Source organism: Haliotis cracherodii, unplaced genomic scaffold, assembly GCF_022045235.1.
Source record: "Haliotis cracherodii isolate W230 unplaced genomic scaffold, xgHalCrac1.p SCAF_15, whole genome shotgun sequence".
In the NCBI taxonomy this organism is placed as follows: domain Eukaryota; kingdom Metazoa; phylum Mollusca; class Gastropoda; order Lepetellida; family Haliotidae; genus Haliotis; species Haliotis cracherodii.
This window is the reverse complement of record NW_027266270.1, coordinates 6,649,569-6,667,426: the sequence shown is the minus strand read 5'-3', so window position 1 is coordinate 6,667,426 and position 17,858 is coordinate 6,649,569. Positions and strand designations below refer to the sequence as shown.

The 17,858-nt window shown below is 42.6% G+C and overlaps 1 protein-coding gene across 2 annotated transcripts in view; it reads left to right on the top strand.

The window, feature by feature from the left end:
• LOC139462203 (DNA damage-binding protein 1-like) overlaps positions 1–12,603 on the top strand; it is a 39,299-nt gene extending 26,696 nt beyond the window's left edge. For both annotated transcript variants that reach the window (XM_071243780.1, XM_071243778.1), the window contains exons 24-27: positions 2,468–2,551; positions 4,995–5,097; positions 6,231–6,354; positions 7,304–12,603. In XM_071243780.1, the coding sequence (XP_071099881.1) occupies positions 2,468–2,551; positions 4,995–5,097; positions 6,231–6,354; positions 7,304–7,387 (395 nt within the window). In that variant the 3' untranslated portion in view covers positions 7,388–12,603. The remainder of the gene's footprint in view (positions 1–2,467; positions 2,552–4,994; positions 5,098–6,230; positions 6,355–7,303) is intronic.
• The last annotated feature ends 5,255 nt before the right edge of the window (positions 12,604–17,858 follow it).

Below are 17,858 nucleotides of genomic sequence, written 5' to 3'. Positions count from 1 at the left end.
CCCATGTGGCCGAACAGATCGTGGTACCCCGACTTGCTGACCCAGGTCACGCAGTCGCCACTTCCACTGCCTGTGAGACCGGATCTCTTGATCCACCCTCACACCCGTCAGCTTCATCCAAACGCAGGGCAGTTCAATCTGCACGCGTGGATGTTGTCACCGAGCGTCTGAGGAGTAAAGGTTTTTCTCGCCGGGCGTCTCGGGCATACGTTAGTATGCATCGTGATTCTACCCAGAAGGTGTATAATGCACGTTGGGTTATTTTCACGAAGTGGTGTTGTAAACATCACATTCATTCGCCAGATAAGGTATCTGTGCAGGATATTGCTCGTTTCATGTCTCACTTGCGAGAGACCCGGAAACTCTCCGGGGGTTCCATTGCCAACTATGTTTCGTCCGTTGCTACGGTACGGGACGTTGCTATGGGTACCAGTCTCTCCATAGAGCCGGTGATACGGGGTATTATCAAGGGTTTCAAACAGCACGATCTTAAGAAGGGCCGCCTTCGGGCACCGGCCTGGGATCTTTCCCTAGTGTTGCAATCACTTACGGAAGCTCCGTATGAACCCTTGCATAGTGCTTCGTTCCGGCATGTGACTTGGAAAACAGCATTTCTCCTCTCCTTTGCCACGGCGGCACGTGTATCCGAAATTCATGCACTCGATGTCGCCAAGGTACGATTCGATAGGGGTGACGAAGGAGCGGTCCGCCTGGGCCTGCTCATGGGCTTCGTCGCCAAGAATCAGAGAGTCGGGCAAACGGAGAGAGAATTCACTGTAAGATCCCTCAAAGAAATCTTACATCCTGCTGATACTGAGGACAGAGCGCTGTGTCCGGTTAGGGCCCTTAAGTATTATCTTAAGGCTTCGAATGAACGTAGACAAGGGCGTGACCGTCTGTTCATATCGTGTAACCCTAATCGCACGGTTGACATACCTCGCAACTCGATTGCGTTGTGGCTTCGTTCTGTCATCAATCTGGCGTACCGGTCTCGGGGGTTACCGGTAGCGGGGTCAAACCCGCACGAGATCAGGGCGCTAGCGGCAACATTTGCCCTACACTCGAATATCTCTGTTCACAGAATATTACGAGGTTGTTACTGGCGTTCTGACTCGGTTTTTGCCAATCATTACCTCAGAAAGGTTTCTGATGAAGACATGGAGGGGGTGCACCGTCTTGGGCCGCTGATCGCGGCACAAGCGGTCATCTAGGGGGTGTGTCCAGCGCAATTCCAAACTCCGCAGTCGTCAGTCCTTGCACGGTGGTCAATCTGGGTCGTCTCCAATGTTCCCACGCCGTGGGTACAGGAGTGGGGGTCCTGCAAACCAGCGCACTCACACCACAGGTGAGGCGGCTTTTTGTGTGTTTTATCCTTATTTGTATTTTGACAATTATTCATTTAATTGTCTGTCGTGTATTCCAACCTTGTGATACATGCTTACGAATACTGGAATTAGGTCACGCGCCTAATGCATACTTTAAGTAGGCTTGCTCTGGGATATACGGTCTGAAGGAAATTAATTTCCCTCTTTTCGACTGTTTAACCTGATCTAAGATTAAGCTCACGCGGATACAGTGTTCTCATCCGCTGCGGCGATGAAATACCTATCCAGTGGGGCCGTTTGGAGTCACCAATCGTTTTGGCAATGACGATTGAGCCTTACGGTATGCGCTTGACAGTGCTTTGGTATTCCTATAGGGTAACGCCTAGCTAGGTGCATGCGCATCGAGTGCTTCCGCCTTGGTGTTTACTTCCGCTGGTCGGAAGGAACGCTAGCAGTCAGGATTCGGGTTGTAGGTGCTCCCCACCGCCTACTGTGGTAGTCAGCCTCGGTATAACAGTGGTAACGTATTACTTAATGTAATTTGTAGAATTTTCCTATTCGGAATATTCTATAAGTAATACGTTACCACTGGGCTGCTGCCCGCCCGTCCGTCCCCTGAGCACTTGCTCTCGCAGGAGACAAGAGTGAAGGGTGTCACATGGCAGCTAGGTGGCTACGCACGTGCTGCATGAGGTAATTGAGATCTCTGTGGTAGATTTCGCTATAGCAGCAGTTGTGGGAGACAACAGCCTCGGTATAACAGTGGTAACGTATTACTTATAGAATATTCCGAATAGGAAAATTCTACAATTATTTCAAATGCAGCATTATTGCCTAATAACAAAACTTCGCTCTTCCTAAAGAAAACCCCTCATATCCGAAACCAAATCTTATTGAAAATGTGATACCTCTCTGCATAAGAGTCACAACAACCAATCGAAGGAGATCACGTTGGTGAACTTTCTAATCAACCAATCAGTCACGGATCTACGTGACTGGCATGAGTATACCCAGTTCTGAATGTAAATAATAAAAAGTCACAGTTACATTGTGGATATTTTATACATCGTGTCATGTCTGAGTGGGTGGGTAGGGTGGTCCATATGTTGGTGATATGTAGACCTCCATGTTGTGTGTTGCAGGATCACTGGTGATGCAGCATGCGGGGGAAAACGCCACACCTCTCCAGGGCTCCGTGCTCTTCGGAACCGTCAACGGTGCAGTGGGTAAGTACAGGAAACCACAAGGAAGAAGGAATTCCATAATCTCATTTTGGAAAGTTTCTGGATTTAGACATCATATGGACTTGTGAAATGATGTGTGTACTCCTTCCCTTCCCAACTGTTTAACTGATACTTCTTTTGGGGAGTTTCCAAATTTTCCTAATCAGCTAATTACTCCATGTATTCCGGATGTTTGCCTATACGATACGCTAGTGGATCTGGAGTCATGGGTAAATACAAATTTGGCATTTTTGTTTCTTTCCTGGAAATAAGGCTTAAACAAATAAAAGAATTGGTCCTCAGGCAATGACTTTTGAAAGTATAGTGCAGGTGGTCAGTGTTTTTTGGGGGGGCTTGTTAAAACTAGTATGTAGCCAAATAAACAGTTGTGCACCAGCAACCTGGGAAAGGGCCTCCCTACATAACAAGCTTAACCTCTGATTGCTGCCATGACCATCGTAACACTAGATGTGTAGTAAGCAGTGCACGTGTTAAGGGAAGCAACTGTGTGCTATTTTGGATCGCATTGTTTATAGGTATTAGGATTTTTGTTTGTTTTGAAAATGGAAATAAAAACGAAAAGTGAGGCAGACTTTCTGATGATGCAGGCGGTGCCTGAGAACCAAGACTTATTTTTTTAGCCTAAGCCTAAAGGATGGAGAGGCAACACTCCAGTCCTTAGTGCTTCTCTGTATCTGCAGCCGTGTGCCTGCCTGACAATACTGCTCAGGTTGGTCTGATGTGACTGCTATAGACGGACTCCCTGAGGTTGGTCTGATGTGACTGCTATAGACGGACTCCCTCAGGTTGGTCTGATGTGACTGCTATAGACGGACTCCCTGAGGTTGGTCTGATGTGACTGCTATAGACGGACTCCCTCAGGTTGGTCTGATGTGACTGCTATAGACGGACTCCCTCAGGTTGGTCTGATGTGACTGCTATAGACGGACTCCCTCAGGTTGGTCTGATGTGACTGCGATGACGGACTCCCTCAGGTTGGTCTGATGTGACTGCTATAGACGGACTCCCTCAGGTTGGTCTGATGTGACTGCGATGACGGACTCCCTCAGGTTGGTCTGATGTGACTGCTATAGACGGACTCCCTCAGGTTGGTCTGATGTGACTGCTATAGACGGACTCCCTCAGGTTGGTCTGATGTGACTGCTATAGACAGACTCCCTCAGGTTGGTCTGATGTGACTGCTATAGACGGACTCCCTCAGGTTGGTCTGATGTGACTGCTATAGACGGACTCCCTCAGGTTGGTCTGATGTGACTGCTATAGATTCCCTCAGGTTGGTCTGATGTGACTGCTATAGACGGACTCCCTCAGGTTGGTCTGATGTGACTGCTATCGACGGACTCCCTCAGGTTGGTCTGATGTGACTGCTATAGACGGACTCCCTCAGGTTGGTCTGATGTGACTGCTATAGATGGACTCCCTAAGGTTGGTCTGATGTGACTGCTATAGACGGACTCCCTCAGGTTGGTCTGATGTGACTGCTATAGACGGACTCCCTCAGGTTGGTCTGATGTGACTGCTATAGACGGACTCCCTCAGGTTGGTCTGATGTGACTGCTATAGACGGACTCCCTCAGGTTGGTCTGATGTGACTGCTATAGACGGACTCCCTCAGGTTGGTCTGATGTGACTGCTATAGACGGACTCCCTCAGGTTAGCCTGATGTGACTGCTATAGACGGACTCCCTCAGGTTGGTCTGATGTGACTGCTATAGACGGACTCCCTCAGGTTGGTCTGATGTGACTGCTCTAGACGGACTCCCTAAGTTTGGTCTGATGTGACTGCTATAGACGGACTCCCTCAGGTTAGCCTGATGTGACTGCTATAGACGGACTCCCTCAGGTTGGTCTGATGTGACTGCTATAGACGGACTCCCTCAGGTTGGTCTGATGTGACTGCTATAGACGGACTCCCTGAGGTTGGTCTGATGTGACTGCTATAGACGGACTCCCTGAGGTTGGTCTGATGTGACTGCTATAGACGGACTCCCTCAGGTTGGTCTGATGTGACTGCTATAGACGGACTCCCTGAAGTTGGTCTGATGTGACTGCTATAGACGGACTCCCTCAGGTTGGTCTGATGTGACTGCTATAGACGGACTCCCTCAGGTTGGTCTGATGTGACTGCTATAGATGGACTCCCTGAGGTTGGTCTGATGTGACTGCTATAGACGGACTCCCTGAGGTTGGTCTGATGTGACTGCTATAGACGGACTCCCTGAGGTTGGTCTGATGTGACTGCTTTAGAAGGACTCCCTCAGGTTGGTCTGATGTGACTGCTATAGACGGACTCCCTCAGGTTGGTCTGATGTGACTGCTATAGACGGACTCCCTCAAGTTGGTCTGATGTGACTGCTATAGAGGGACTCCCTCATTTTGGTCTGATGTGACTGCTATAGACGGACTCCCTCTCTCACTGTTGCAGGGTTGGTGGCACAGCTGCCTCACGACTTCTACAACTTCCTCCTGGAAGTCCAGAACCGACTGGCCAAGGTCATCAAGAGTGTTGGCAAAGTGGAACACTCAGTGTATCCTTTCTGTAATTCCTGCTGAAGATAAAGCAGATCTCGTCAAGTCCACCTTTGCTGGTCTCTCTGTGGGGAGTTTGGGCAAGAACTGGTCCCCAGCAACCTATGCTATAATTCCAATACTGACCCATTTGTATGATTAATGACTGATATTTTCAAATTTGTTCCTCCTTCCCCCCTCCCCTCCCCCCTTAACCTTGCCTTTTTTTCAAGGTCACAGCAGAGCTCCAGATAAATTCTTGAGCAATTGAGTTTTTACTCTAGGGTTTCTATCATAATTGGGTTATTACATTTTTCATTGGGTAACCAATATTTTTTCACTCATCTATTCATCACTCTAGTGGTTTTTTCCACAAATTAGTGAACATTTCAAGATTTAAAATAAAATAAAATAATGTTTTTGATGTATATAACTGTTCACAATATATAGGCTTAACTCGGAAAGTAAATTAGCTCGTAATTGTGTTTCGGAAATTAGCTCCTTTGTACGCATGCTGAAAAAGCTTCAGTGGGAATTTATGAGTGGTGTTTTTATACATTTGAGTTGTTCATTTAATGTATGCGTTTCTGTACGCAAGTTAATTGAAAGTAATTGGGTTTTGAATATTTGCGGGAGAGGGGGGGTCTCTTCAACCCCTGCTTTTTTATGTGTCAGATTTTAAGCTTAGTTATCTCAGGGGTGTTTGCAGACCCAAGTTTATAACGGTGACCTTGACTATATTGGAGGGAGCATTTGAGATATCTTCGGAACCTCTGCATGGATTTGGTTTCAGGAAAGAGATAGAGCTTATTATTTCTACCTGAAAGTGATTATTTTGCCTTTGTCTAAACAGAACAAAACTACCTTTACCTGTATATTTTTTAATGGGCTTTCCAAATGAGGCGAGACAGTCCAGATATTATGGGATTCAGTGTTGCGAGTTTGATAATTTACTCCATATTTATTCATCACAAATCAGGTTAGTTCAAACTATCTTTTCATCAAAATACAAACAAAGTGTAGTAGTACAGTTGAAATACTACCAATTCCTCACGGATGTTTCTGTCCCGTCTTAATGGTTTTTGTTTTTGTTTTCTTTTACTGAAGTAAGTAAATCCACTGTGAATATTGAAATGTCCTTGACCTAATACAGATGGCGATCTTTCTACACTGAACGTAAGACTGAGGCTTGCGTCGGGTTTATCGATGGTGACCTCATTGAGAGTTACCTTGACCTCAGTCGGGACAAGATGCAGGAGGTGGTGCAGGGGCAACAGGTAACCATGGTAACACCTTCGTAGAAATAATCTGTCCTACTGAGAGAGACCCAGAGATAAATGTAGGCGAAGCAATTCTCTCAATATCGCTACACATATCTACAAAATTATGATTAGAACGAGGGATGATGATATGATTACAGTATCATAACTGCTTTGGGGGACAATGGTGGCATGAGTGCAATTTGATGTCAAGAGTTGCTTCCCATAGGTATGCCAGGAACCTATAATCCTAGATTCACAGCGTCCGCCCAGAGAGCAGAAAGTCGGGGGTTTGATCCCCAGCATCATGCCAAAAGATGGTACTTTATGTTGCCCTGCCTGGAGCTCAGCATAAAGGGGCTGAAACAAGTACTGGTCAGCTCAGAGTCAGTATACTGTGTCTGAGTGGAGTATCCATGTTAAATTGCAGCATGGTATCTCAGTGGGCCAGCACATTAGTGGGACATTAGTCCTAGTCACGCACACATGCACACAATAGTGGTGTAATTCCTGTAAACAATATACATACACCAGTGTAATGATGCAATTGTACCCACATTCTAGCTATTCCATCTTGACTTAAAGTATGTTTGTAGCACTTGTACTTCCAAATACTTGAGGGCGGTCAGGTAGCCTAGTGGTTAAAGCGTTCGCTCGTCACGCCGAAGACCCGGGTTTGATTCCTGACAAGGGTACAATGTGTGAAGCCCATTTGTGGTGTCCCCTACCGCGATATTGCTGGAATATTGCTTAAAGCGGCGTAAAACCATATTCACTCACTCACTCCAAATACTTGATGTTTTTATGAGTCAATTGTGTCTGTAAATTCAATATGAATGCTTTTTCAAAATCATGCATTGTCATATTGGTAAAAGATAACCCAAACACCTTGACACAAAAACATGTTTTAAGCAGTTCATTCTGAAACTGTATTGTAAGATTTCTAATACACCGTAATATTGGTCAGATTGACGACGGCAGCGGCATGAAGCGAGACGCCACAGTGGAAGACCTTGTGAAGATGATAGAGGAGCTGACTCGCATACACTGATGTGACGTTCCCCGAGGTGACATGGTCACCCCACCATATCAGTGCCGACAACAGACTCGAAGCACTAAACTAGACAACTCCCACAAAAACAGTCAATCCTGTGTCCAAGTGCTAAGACTACAACCAGTGCTCTGCGACTACACACTGTTATCCACCTTCACGGGACGACGTCCTGTGTTCTATGTTTGTATTGTGACCACAAGGATGTTTTGTGATATGTATGGGGATAAAGCATCGATATTGATCAACTGGCCATTTTGTCGACGACAGTCAGGACGATTGAGGAATGATCTGGCTGATCGGCATTGTGGACAATGGCACCATGAGAAGTTAAGACAACCTGCAATTATGCAACCATGATGGAAACTCGGAAAAAATTTCTCCGCAATCAATAGAGTTGTACCAATCCATGTCACGATAGCGTATGTCGATAGTAGGATGCCCTGTGTGATATTGTAGCTCCCGGTATCTTAGCTCACACTACAGTGAATCGGTCAGCCTTAGTAATCCGACTATCAGCTTGTGTTTATTCTTTCTTTTTGACATGTGAAAAAATTAATTACGGTATTCAACGTAATAAGCGCCCCGCTCTAATAAGCGCCTATGGCAACATTTGCTAAGATATTGGCTAGTGAACAATCCCAATTAGCACCCCTTTCGATTGATAAATGTACACAAACTTATTTATTCACGTATAATACGCACTCGTATGTTATATGCACCCTTTATTATGGGCATTTAATTCTGGAAAAATATATCTGTCGTACTTAAACATTTCAGGCTGTCAGCATAAACCACGAAATTTATCTTTCAACACTGTTTTTTTCACCAGAATAACATTCTAATAAGAGCCCCCTATTTCTTATTTTGGGAGCCCCCGGGGCGCTTATTACGTCAAATACTGTAAACAGGCCGTAAAAAGACCTGAGTCTTTCCTAAAATAATTTCTGATTCTTAACCATCACAACTGTCAGACTTTATGAGCTTATTAATAAAGCAGCCATGATTACACGTGCAAAATGGTACCGACTTGGATGACATGTTGAAGAAAGAAGAAACTATAGAATGTAGCAGTTATGTAGACCATAAGTATCTTCTGTAGGAATTGTTTTGGTTCCGTTGTGTGAACTGAAAAAGTCATTTGCAACATTTTGAAACTGATGGTGATATTATTGGTTTCATTTGTGAAATATTCATTGTATGCCTACATCAATAATTGTCTCAACAAAGAATTGGTGGTCTTTGTGTTCACTGGTAGGAGTGTTGAATGTCCAAAACACTGTAATCATTTCTAATCAGTGTTCGAAAGTAGGCAGGAGCGCCCTGGGGTCCTTGTCCAACCCCTGTTGAATGCAAGATTTTAAGGGTCATATACTGTAGGGTCAAACCTCAAGGACCCCAGGACCTCCCCTTAAGTTGGATCACTGATTATTGTCTGTCAAACAGAAAATTATTTTTGTATAGCAGCATGTAAAACGACACTTTCAACCAAAGTAATCAGGACTGTAGCTATTATGTGATGCTGTGAGGTGAAGACGAGGAGTAATGGACTTAAACAGCTGATATGTGCATTGGTCTTTGGGCTACAGCTCATTTGTATTGATAATCTTTTGATAGTTTATTGTTTTATTTAAGGCTATGAAAAATAATAGTCTTGGTTCTCAGGCACCACCTGCATCATCATAAAGTTTGCCGCCCATTTCATTTTAATTTCCATTTTAAAACAATAACAACAAAAATCCTTAAATATTCAAAGTCCAACGGTAGTTAAATACTAAATTCCAGTATTTTACTCATCAAGGAATACATTTATGTAGGGAGGCCCTTTCCCAGGTTGATTGTACACAACTGTTTACCGTATTTGGTTTCATACTAGTTTCAACAACAACAACAACAACAAAAACAAAAAAACACTGCCCGCCCGCCCGCCCGCACTACACTTTCAAACACCATTACCTGAGAACTAATTCTTTTATTTTTTTAGCCTAATTAAAGTGATATATTTAGCTTTGCTTGAGTATTAACAATTAGTATTTGTGAATACTTAAGAAAATACTTGAAATTTATTTGACTTAAGGTTATGGAGTTAGGCTTTCCTGAGAAGGTGTTTTGTCAGTTCCAGTCATCTTTTGTTTGACTTAACAATGGCATGTTCACTGTGAGCCTCGATATTTCTCCATGTTTCAATTTTTTCTAAATGTTAAGGTCATTGGTCTTTTTTATCTGGACCTTGTTTAACAAAGTGATCATAATGCTACGTCTGTCGTAAATCAGTGTTATTGTGTAGGAGTTACGATGGTCGTAGCACTGCTATCAACCTTCATTTGTCGCAAGTCATGTCATCCCTTCACATTGTCCGTGTGTTGATAACTTGTTAGCTTGTTAACATGAATATTCAGGAAGATAGTACTGTTCATGAATGTTCCAACCAATAAAAGAATCACAAAACAAATTGATGACGATGAATGAACCAAAGGCACATCTTCTTCAGTAGGAGGAGTTGTCGGGTAGCCGAGTGGTTAAAGTGTTCGCTCGTCACGCTGAAGACCCAGGTTCTATTCCAGACATAATTACAATGTGTGAAGCCCATTTCTGGTGTCCCCCGAAGTGATATTGCTCTAATATTGCTAAAAGCGGCGTAAAACCATACACACTCACGTGCTCACTGCTTCAAGAGGAAGATATGTTGGTTAAGTATTCGGAATTCATAATTCCACAACCATTTTCAGAGTGACATTTTATTGAACTGTTTCAAAAGGAATGAAGGAATGAAAACATCGTCAAAACCTTTCACACTCCTGAGTAGTATATGCATATCCTAGAGGTGTTTTTTTTCTTCAGTAATAGCAAGAGTGATGCAATCCAAAGAATTTTTGTCATGTACATATGTGAAATAAGGCTTATTCTCGTGTATGTATATTATGTAAAGACTACACTGCAGATCGGTCATGTGTGTTAACAGGAGAGGGATGACCGTGGTGTCTACAAAACCTGTGAAATGTTGATGGGGGGACAATGTTCCTAACAGCCTTCATTACTCTGTTGAAGGATTCCTGTAGTTCTCTACTTCACTTGAACTTAACACGAGGGAGGGGTCGGTAGTCCAGTGGTTAAAGCTTTGGCTTCTCAGTTGGCAAAGTGTGAAGCCCATTTCTGGTGTACTTCCACCGTGATATCGATGGAATATTACTCGGTGTAGAACCAACACCATGACATCACTAACACCATGAGGGAGGGAGGGGGATATTGGTGTCTTTGTTTCAACAATTTTCAGTGAATCTTGTTTTTAGGTTTATATGCAGCCTAGAGATCCCTTGATTACAATGTTCGACTTAATTCTCTAGCCTAGTGAAGATCTATTTATTGTTCTTGTCTGTAACATGCAAGGCTCTAATATTTCATCCTAAGATAAATTTTTGAAGTGTTTCAATAGGGTTTGTTTCCGAACATTTTCTTTTGATTTCACATTTAACCATATTTTTGTGCATATCCATATTTTTCATAATGTCTAGATGTAACTAAGTTAATTCTTCACTTGAGAGATGGGCTATTTTTTTAGTGTTTATGGTATTCTTATCATATTAGATTATCCATATTCACCAGTTCCTATTAAATAGACATTCGTAAAACCACTCCTCAGACATGACTATTTAGGGTGTTGTTCAGATTGTTTCCGTCAGTTACTTTTCCCCCCGTCAGGTAAAGTACTTGACATCAACCTTTAACTTACTTAAAAAAAGACTATTTGCACAGAAAAGTTGGCTACTATATTCTATTATTTTTCCCACACAAATATTCAGTGTTGACATTATGAAAGTCAGGGTTGAAGTGTTAGATAAGATATTCATGATTTGTAGGATTCCTGACGGATACAGGTCAGGTTTCGACGGACTCCATGTCCTACATCACGGTTCCTTATATCTTCACTTCTCTAAAATCCAACCTCCTCACAGTGATAGGCGGGGGGCGGTCAGGTAGCCTAGTGGTTAAAGCATTCGCTCGTCACGCCGAAGACCCGGGTTCGATTCCCGACATGGGTACAATGTGTGAAGCCCATTTCTGGTGTCCCCCGCCGTGACATTGCTGGAATATTGCTAAAAGCGGTGTAAAACCATACTCACTCACTCACTCACTCACAGTGATAGCCCGGTCCCGCAGCTCTCTACCAGAGGCGCTGTCAGTCTACGGTCTCGGTCTATAATGTTGCTGCCACCAGTCACAGCTCTCCACAGTGCTAGGCTTCTTACAACCATGCTTTGTTTGTTTGTTGTTTAACGCCGCACTCAGCAATATTCCAGCTATATGACAGCGGCTTGTAAATAATCAAGCCTAGACCCAAACAACCCAGTGATTTACATCCACGCAATTTGGATACAATGCCATGCATCAACCAAGTCGGCGAGTCTGACCACTCAATCCTGTTAGCCGCCTCTTACGACAAGCATAGTCACCTTTTACAGCAAGCTAGGTTGCTGAAGACCTATTCTACAATCATGCATGGAGTCAACTGACCAACAAGTGATCCCGAATACTCTTCCCCAAAGCTAAATAGTTGCTAGTTTGTCAACATGAATTAGTATTTCATTTCAACAACCATGATGTGAGTTTAGTTGGAATGCAAGGGGGTGTTGGTTCTTTTCAGATAGTCTCGGACTAATCTGAATACACAAACAATTCATCTGGGAAATAATAGGTCCTTCATAGACTTTTTCCCCAATTCATTAGCATGGCATACACAGAGACGAACACGAAACTATGAATGTCACTACATTTAGGTCAGATTCTTGTAATGGCTGTTTGCTCCCTGGTGGTAGCAACGATACCGGGAGCGTAACTGAAGTGTAACGAGTGTGGGAAAGAAAAGGCACGCATTTCGACTTAGATGATGCATGTTCTCGTTTAAATCAGATTCTGGAGTCTCGTCAGGGTTTGTGTACTTGATCCCATTTCTTTTCTCTCGCATCATCATCTCGTTCCACTAGCAGCCCAAACCCCTGGATGTTGTTCAAAATTAGCAGTGCAATAAGCCAGGAACTTTGTTCCAAAGCCTTTGCACAAATCATTAGTGACAGGATTCCACCATTTCTGTGACAAATAGTTTTATGATTTAGAAGCGAGATTGTGTTTTGTTCTTATGCTTGAACAATAATTGGAGTTTGTGTGGTTTCAGTTATGATGTTGATCACATACCAATGAATTAAATTTGTACAGAAAGACGACTTTTGTTTTCATTCCAAATAAAGTTGACCACATAATAAGGCCTGTGCAGAGTTGCATCCCTTAGATGAGTCTGGATCCACTTATCTGACATACGTTAGGCATGATCTACATGCAAAATGTAGTTATCAGAACACTTTTTTAAAATTAAACTTTTGGCAAGCAAACTGATGTTCCAAGTCAAGTCGTTATTGGTTCCATTGCTGCTTGGTTTTGTCACGAATGAACAGTGAATTGATTGGATGTCCATTTTTTCACATGTCATTCAAACCAGCCAGAAAACGAGAGTATAGTGGCAAATGGGTCCAGGGTCTTTTTCATAACAGACCTAAGATATAATACCCTGGACAATCAAGGATGGTATGCATTGACCATGTTGAAGATCCGGGGTAGAATAGGTCTTCAGCAACCCATGCTTGTCGTAAAGGGCGACTAACGTGATTGGGTGGTCAGGCTCGCTGACATGGTTGATGCATGTCATCAGTCCCAATTGCGTGGATCTATGCTTATGATATTAATCACCGGATTGTCTGGTCCAGACTCGATTAATTATAGACCGCCGTCATATAGCTGGAATATTGCTGAGTGCAGCGTTAAACAACACACCAACAACCATGTTGTATATGCACCGATGGCGGAAACCTTGGATTATGAGCCTTGGCTTGTCAGCACAATATCCATGACAGGGGCCCTTTTTACCAACGACATCCGCAGACTCTCCAGCCACACAAAACTCACATGCTGTAGTGGTAAACAGCATAAACCTAACTGTAAATTAAGGAAAATGTTGAAAGAAAACAAGCCATATGAGTCAATAATTACAAGACAATGATTGAAAAGCAATCCCCAACATACTAAATATTTTATTGATGAATACAATCATTCTCAACAATCATAGGTCTGACAATAAAATCTCTGTATCTGGAGATGAAATAAATACTAAAAGCTGATTAGTCCCCATGTGGTAGCATGACTAAGGATGCAAATTAACACGGTTAGATGCGCAACTAAATCCAATAAATCAACATTCTCCATTGATGTACATACTGCTGTTGTGTTGACAAAACCAGAAGCTATAAAACAAAATCGTCCAGTATGTGTAATACGGGAACAAGTCATGTCACCCTGAAGAAAATATAATGAAACGTACATTTTCTGGCATAAATATTTTACCTCATTTCAACAAACATGTTCTATGTACAATGCTTTTGAAGTGCACCATGTGGCCACAGAGCCATGCTTCCTCCATGACTGAGATCCTGTAGTAGTCTGCCCTGCTCAAACACCACAATAACCAAAGCACTATAATTATTGATTATACTTCATAGGATGGGAGTTCCAGCTCTGTAAAGTTTACAGCCTTTGTCCAAGGATTATCTTATTATCTCCATTCTATTGCGATAAATACCCAGGGTCCCGTTCCACAAAGCCATCTTAGCGCTAAGGTGATCGTTACAACCATACTTTAACACCGACTTATGATAGTTGTAGCGCTAAGATCGCTTTGTGGAACGGGCCCTGGACCCATAGGGTACTTATCATGATCGAATGAACATATATTACAATGGATAATCGATTACCATCCTTGACTTGGCACCAATCATTTTGGTCAAACGATACCATGGGGCCCCTTTCCCCGATCGTACGGAGTTGTCGATCACTTTGTGGAACAGGACTCTTGCTGGGGACCGGGGGCCCAGGGGCCTCAGCTTATTACAGGTGATCAACAAGGTTAAGACCGTCTTAGCGCTAAGATCATTTAAGGGAACGGAGCCCAAGGTCCCTTCTCATCCCTCTCTTGACAATTCTATCAAATAAATATATCACTGGTGAATGATATTATCACTGAAAATCTGACTATAACGCACATCCTCTGAAGGTAAATCAACAAGACAACTTTCCGAAATAACAGGTGGAAATTGAGCTCAGAATCTTTCCCAACCGTTATGACACTGAATGATGGGAATCACACATTTGCTGTCATTCTAAAATATCATGCTGAAACTCCAATACACTCAACATTCAAATTAAATATTTCATGATTATGCCAATCTCTGAATAATCTGTCCACACAAAGAACCAAGACAGCTTTGCAGGGTATGAATCAGTCAGTCCAGTCTTGATGAGACACAAAACAAGGTTTACATTAAGTATCTTTCAATCCCGACCGTCCTGTAAAGAAATTATGAACAACTGCAGTCCAGTCTCAGTCTCAGACTATACACTGAAACACCTTCCTTTTTCTTTGTTGTAATACTTGATGCCACAATCAGCTAATGCATTTGTCACTTCCACTCAAAACTGCCATGCAGCTCTGACACTAGTTATAATAGTACATTGACGAAGTGATCCATAAATTGTCTACTTTGTGATCTGTCAACATGTAAGAAATACCTCTCAAACAATTCTAATACCACTGTTGAATATAGTGTATGCATATCGTGCTCTGTGTGTGTGTGTGTGTGTGTGTGTGTGTTTGTTGTTTAATGCCACACTCCGCAATATTCCAGCTATTACGGCGGTCTGTAAATAATCAAGTCTGGACCAGACAATCCAGTGATTGATATCATGAGCATCGATCCGTGCAATTGGTATACAATGACATGCATCAACCAAGTCAGTGAGCCTGACCACCCAATACCGTTAGCCACCTCTTACGACAAGCATAGTTGCCTTTACGGCAAGCATGGTGTTTTCAGTTTTAGCTTACAATACGGCTGAGCACAGGCCTTGTAATTTCAAATCCTATGTCATAGAACCAGATCAACCATCACCTTGTTTAAATTCATACAAGTAATATAAACATGATAAATGCCAGGGCATTTCTTTTCCTTTCAACAGACCTCGTCATAACTCCACAATCTTAGCACAAGGATTGTCCAACTCCCATAATCTGACATACACTTAGAACAGTCATGGTGCTAAGGCCAGGCTTTTTTTATTTTTAGGATTACTGATTTTTCAGCCCAAAGTCCAGGGTTGGAGGAGGGGAAGGAAAAAAAGAAAAGCCAGATGCATTTTTTTTAATGCAGAATGCCTCTGGCACACTTTATGAACATATTTTGTGCCCAAAAGACCACCATTTGTGACGATAAAGCCCCTTGTAACAATAAAAATTTGACCACTTACAACACAGATAATTGTCAAGGGAGGCTATTCATGTTCGTCTTCGAGATCAACAAAGATCGATTATGTATCTCTTTACTAGTTTACAACGGTAAATTTACATGTTTTTTATTAAAAGATGATAATAACAAGAAAATAACTGACAACATGGCTATCGGTGGCGGGGGGAAAAATGGAAATCTGATTTAACTTTTTTACATTTTCTCAAAAATTAGAGGATAGAGTCTGCGGGTCTGTATTCCGAAAAATATAAAAGGCCTTGAGGAGCCATGTGTCAATATACTCCAATGTCAATACTTGACAGGTTTGTAAATACACTACATATGTTCCTCCAGCACGCATGGAGACATACAACCACTTTTGAGGCGTAGTAGTAACATGATTTTAGTCAACTAATTAAGGCCATTAAAATCCACGAAGTCAAATGAGTAACTATGACCTCTATGTGAACCCTATCGTTTCCAGAAGCAGCGTGTAGAGAAGATGACAGCAAGGCCGTGGCACACTGTTCTCTCCAGCTGGAACCAGCCTGTGGTTTTAATCGCTGGATAAAACAATTCCACTGCAAAGCAGTCCTATGTGATCATAGTGAGTGAGTGAGTGAGTGAGTGAGAGAGTGAGAGTGAGTGAGTGAGTGAGTTGGGTTGAACGCCGCTTTTAACAGTATTCCAGTCATATCACGGCGTGTCAGCTTAATGTGGGAGGAAAGCCCAAAGTGATGCAGGTCTCAGACTTTTACCACTTCGGTGAAACCCATGAGCACAGGCATGGTGCTGACAAACTTAGAAACATAATCGGGGCGAACCAGGATTCGAACCCACAAACATAGCTTTGAGGCCTGCCCAAGGGACGCAACTCTGCACAGCGAATCGCTGCGCCTTGGACGACTGGGCCACCCGTGACCCCAGGAATGCCATGAGTACAAAATCCATCAAGTATTGACAATAAGCGAGTTTGGTTTACCGCCACTTTGAACAGTATTACAGTTACATGACATCAGCTTACTGTGGGAGAAAAGCCTGTAATGAAGTAGGTCTTTGACGTTGAAATATATTAATTTTGTGGTCATTTAGTGAGTTTGGATCAAATTTTGCACAAATCAACTCTTTCATGATCACATCAGCATGAAAAAAGTGTCAATGACCAAGAATTATTAATCAGACTTGTATCCACAATATTCAGATCCTGGGACAGCTAAGGGAGACAATCTTTGGACCACATCAATACCCATGGTGACAAACCCTGGGTTGAAAAGACCAATAAGTAACCAAAATTCTGCTGTTGACTAAATGGTCAAAAATAATGAGCCTTTTTCACAAATCGAACATATAAGGTTTAACTTCCAATGTATGATGAGAATACAACCATGAGTTTGTTGTCCAATAAATGATTGATAGTATCCTTGGCTATTTACAAATCAAAAATATGGATTCACATGAAAGTGATGGATATTGTTTCATCAACCATGATTTACAAAGTGTATGTACATACAAAATTAAGGATTACATTTGATAATAAGACATGTTGATATCGCAATACAGGCATTTATAACATAAAACATACAGCTAAAAAGTGACGTCTGTGACATCGTAGCTATGTACAACTTCGTTATTACAATCCAACATCTACAGGTTGTTTTTACATATCAGGGTGGTGGCGGTCAGGTAGCCTAGTGGTTAAAGCCCTCGCTCATCACACCACGCCGAAGACCCGGGTTCGATTCCCCACATGGGTACAATGTGTCAAGTCCATTTCTGGTGTCCCCCGCCGTGATATTGCTGGAATATTGCTAAAAGTGGCGTAAAACCTCACTCACTCACACATCGGGGTGATAAATGCGTGTGATCCTCACAATAACGATGTTGGAATCTGTTCCAGGAAGGTCAGGAAGGTCAGGAATACCTGTTCAGAGCGGTTTGTTATCATGACAATATTCATCATAGCAATGTCGGATTCATCGCTTCTTCAATACTTCACAGTATATACTTGTATATACTATCTTCCTCCATCACCCGTGAATACATAGGGCGGGCTGATATGTGGTGTAGTGACATTTTAGTCAAGTAATGGATGACGGTGTGGAACTCATGGAAGTCAAAGAGCCTTCACTTTTCATGAGTCTTGTGCC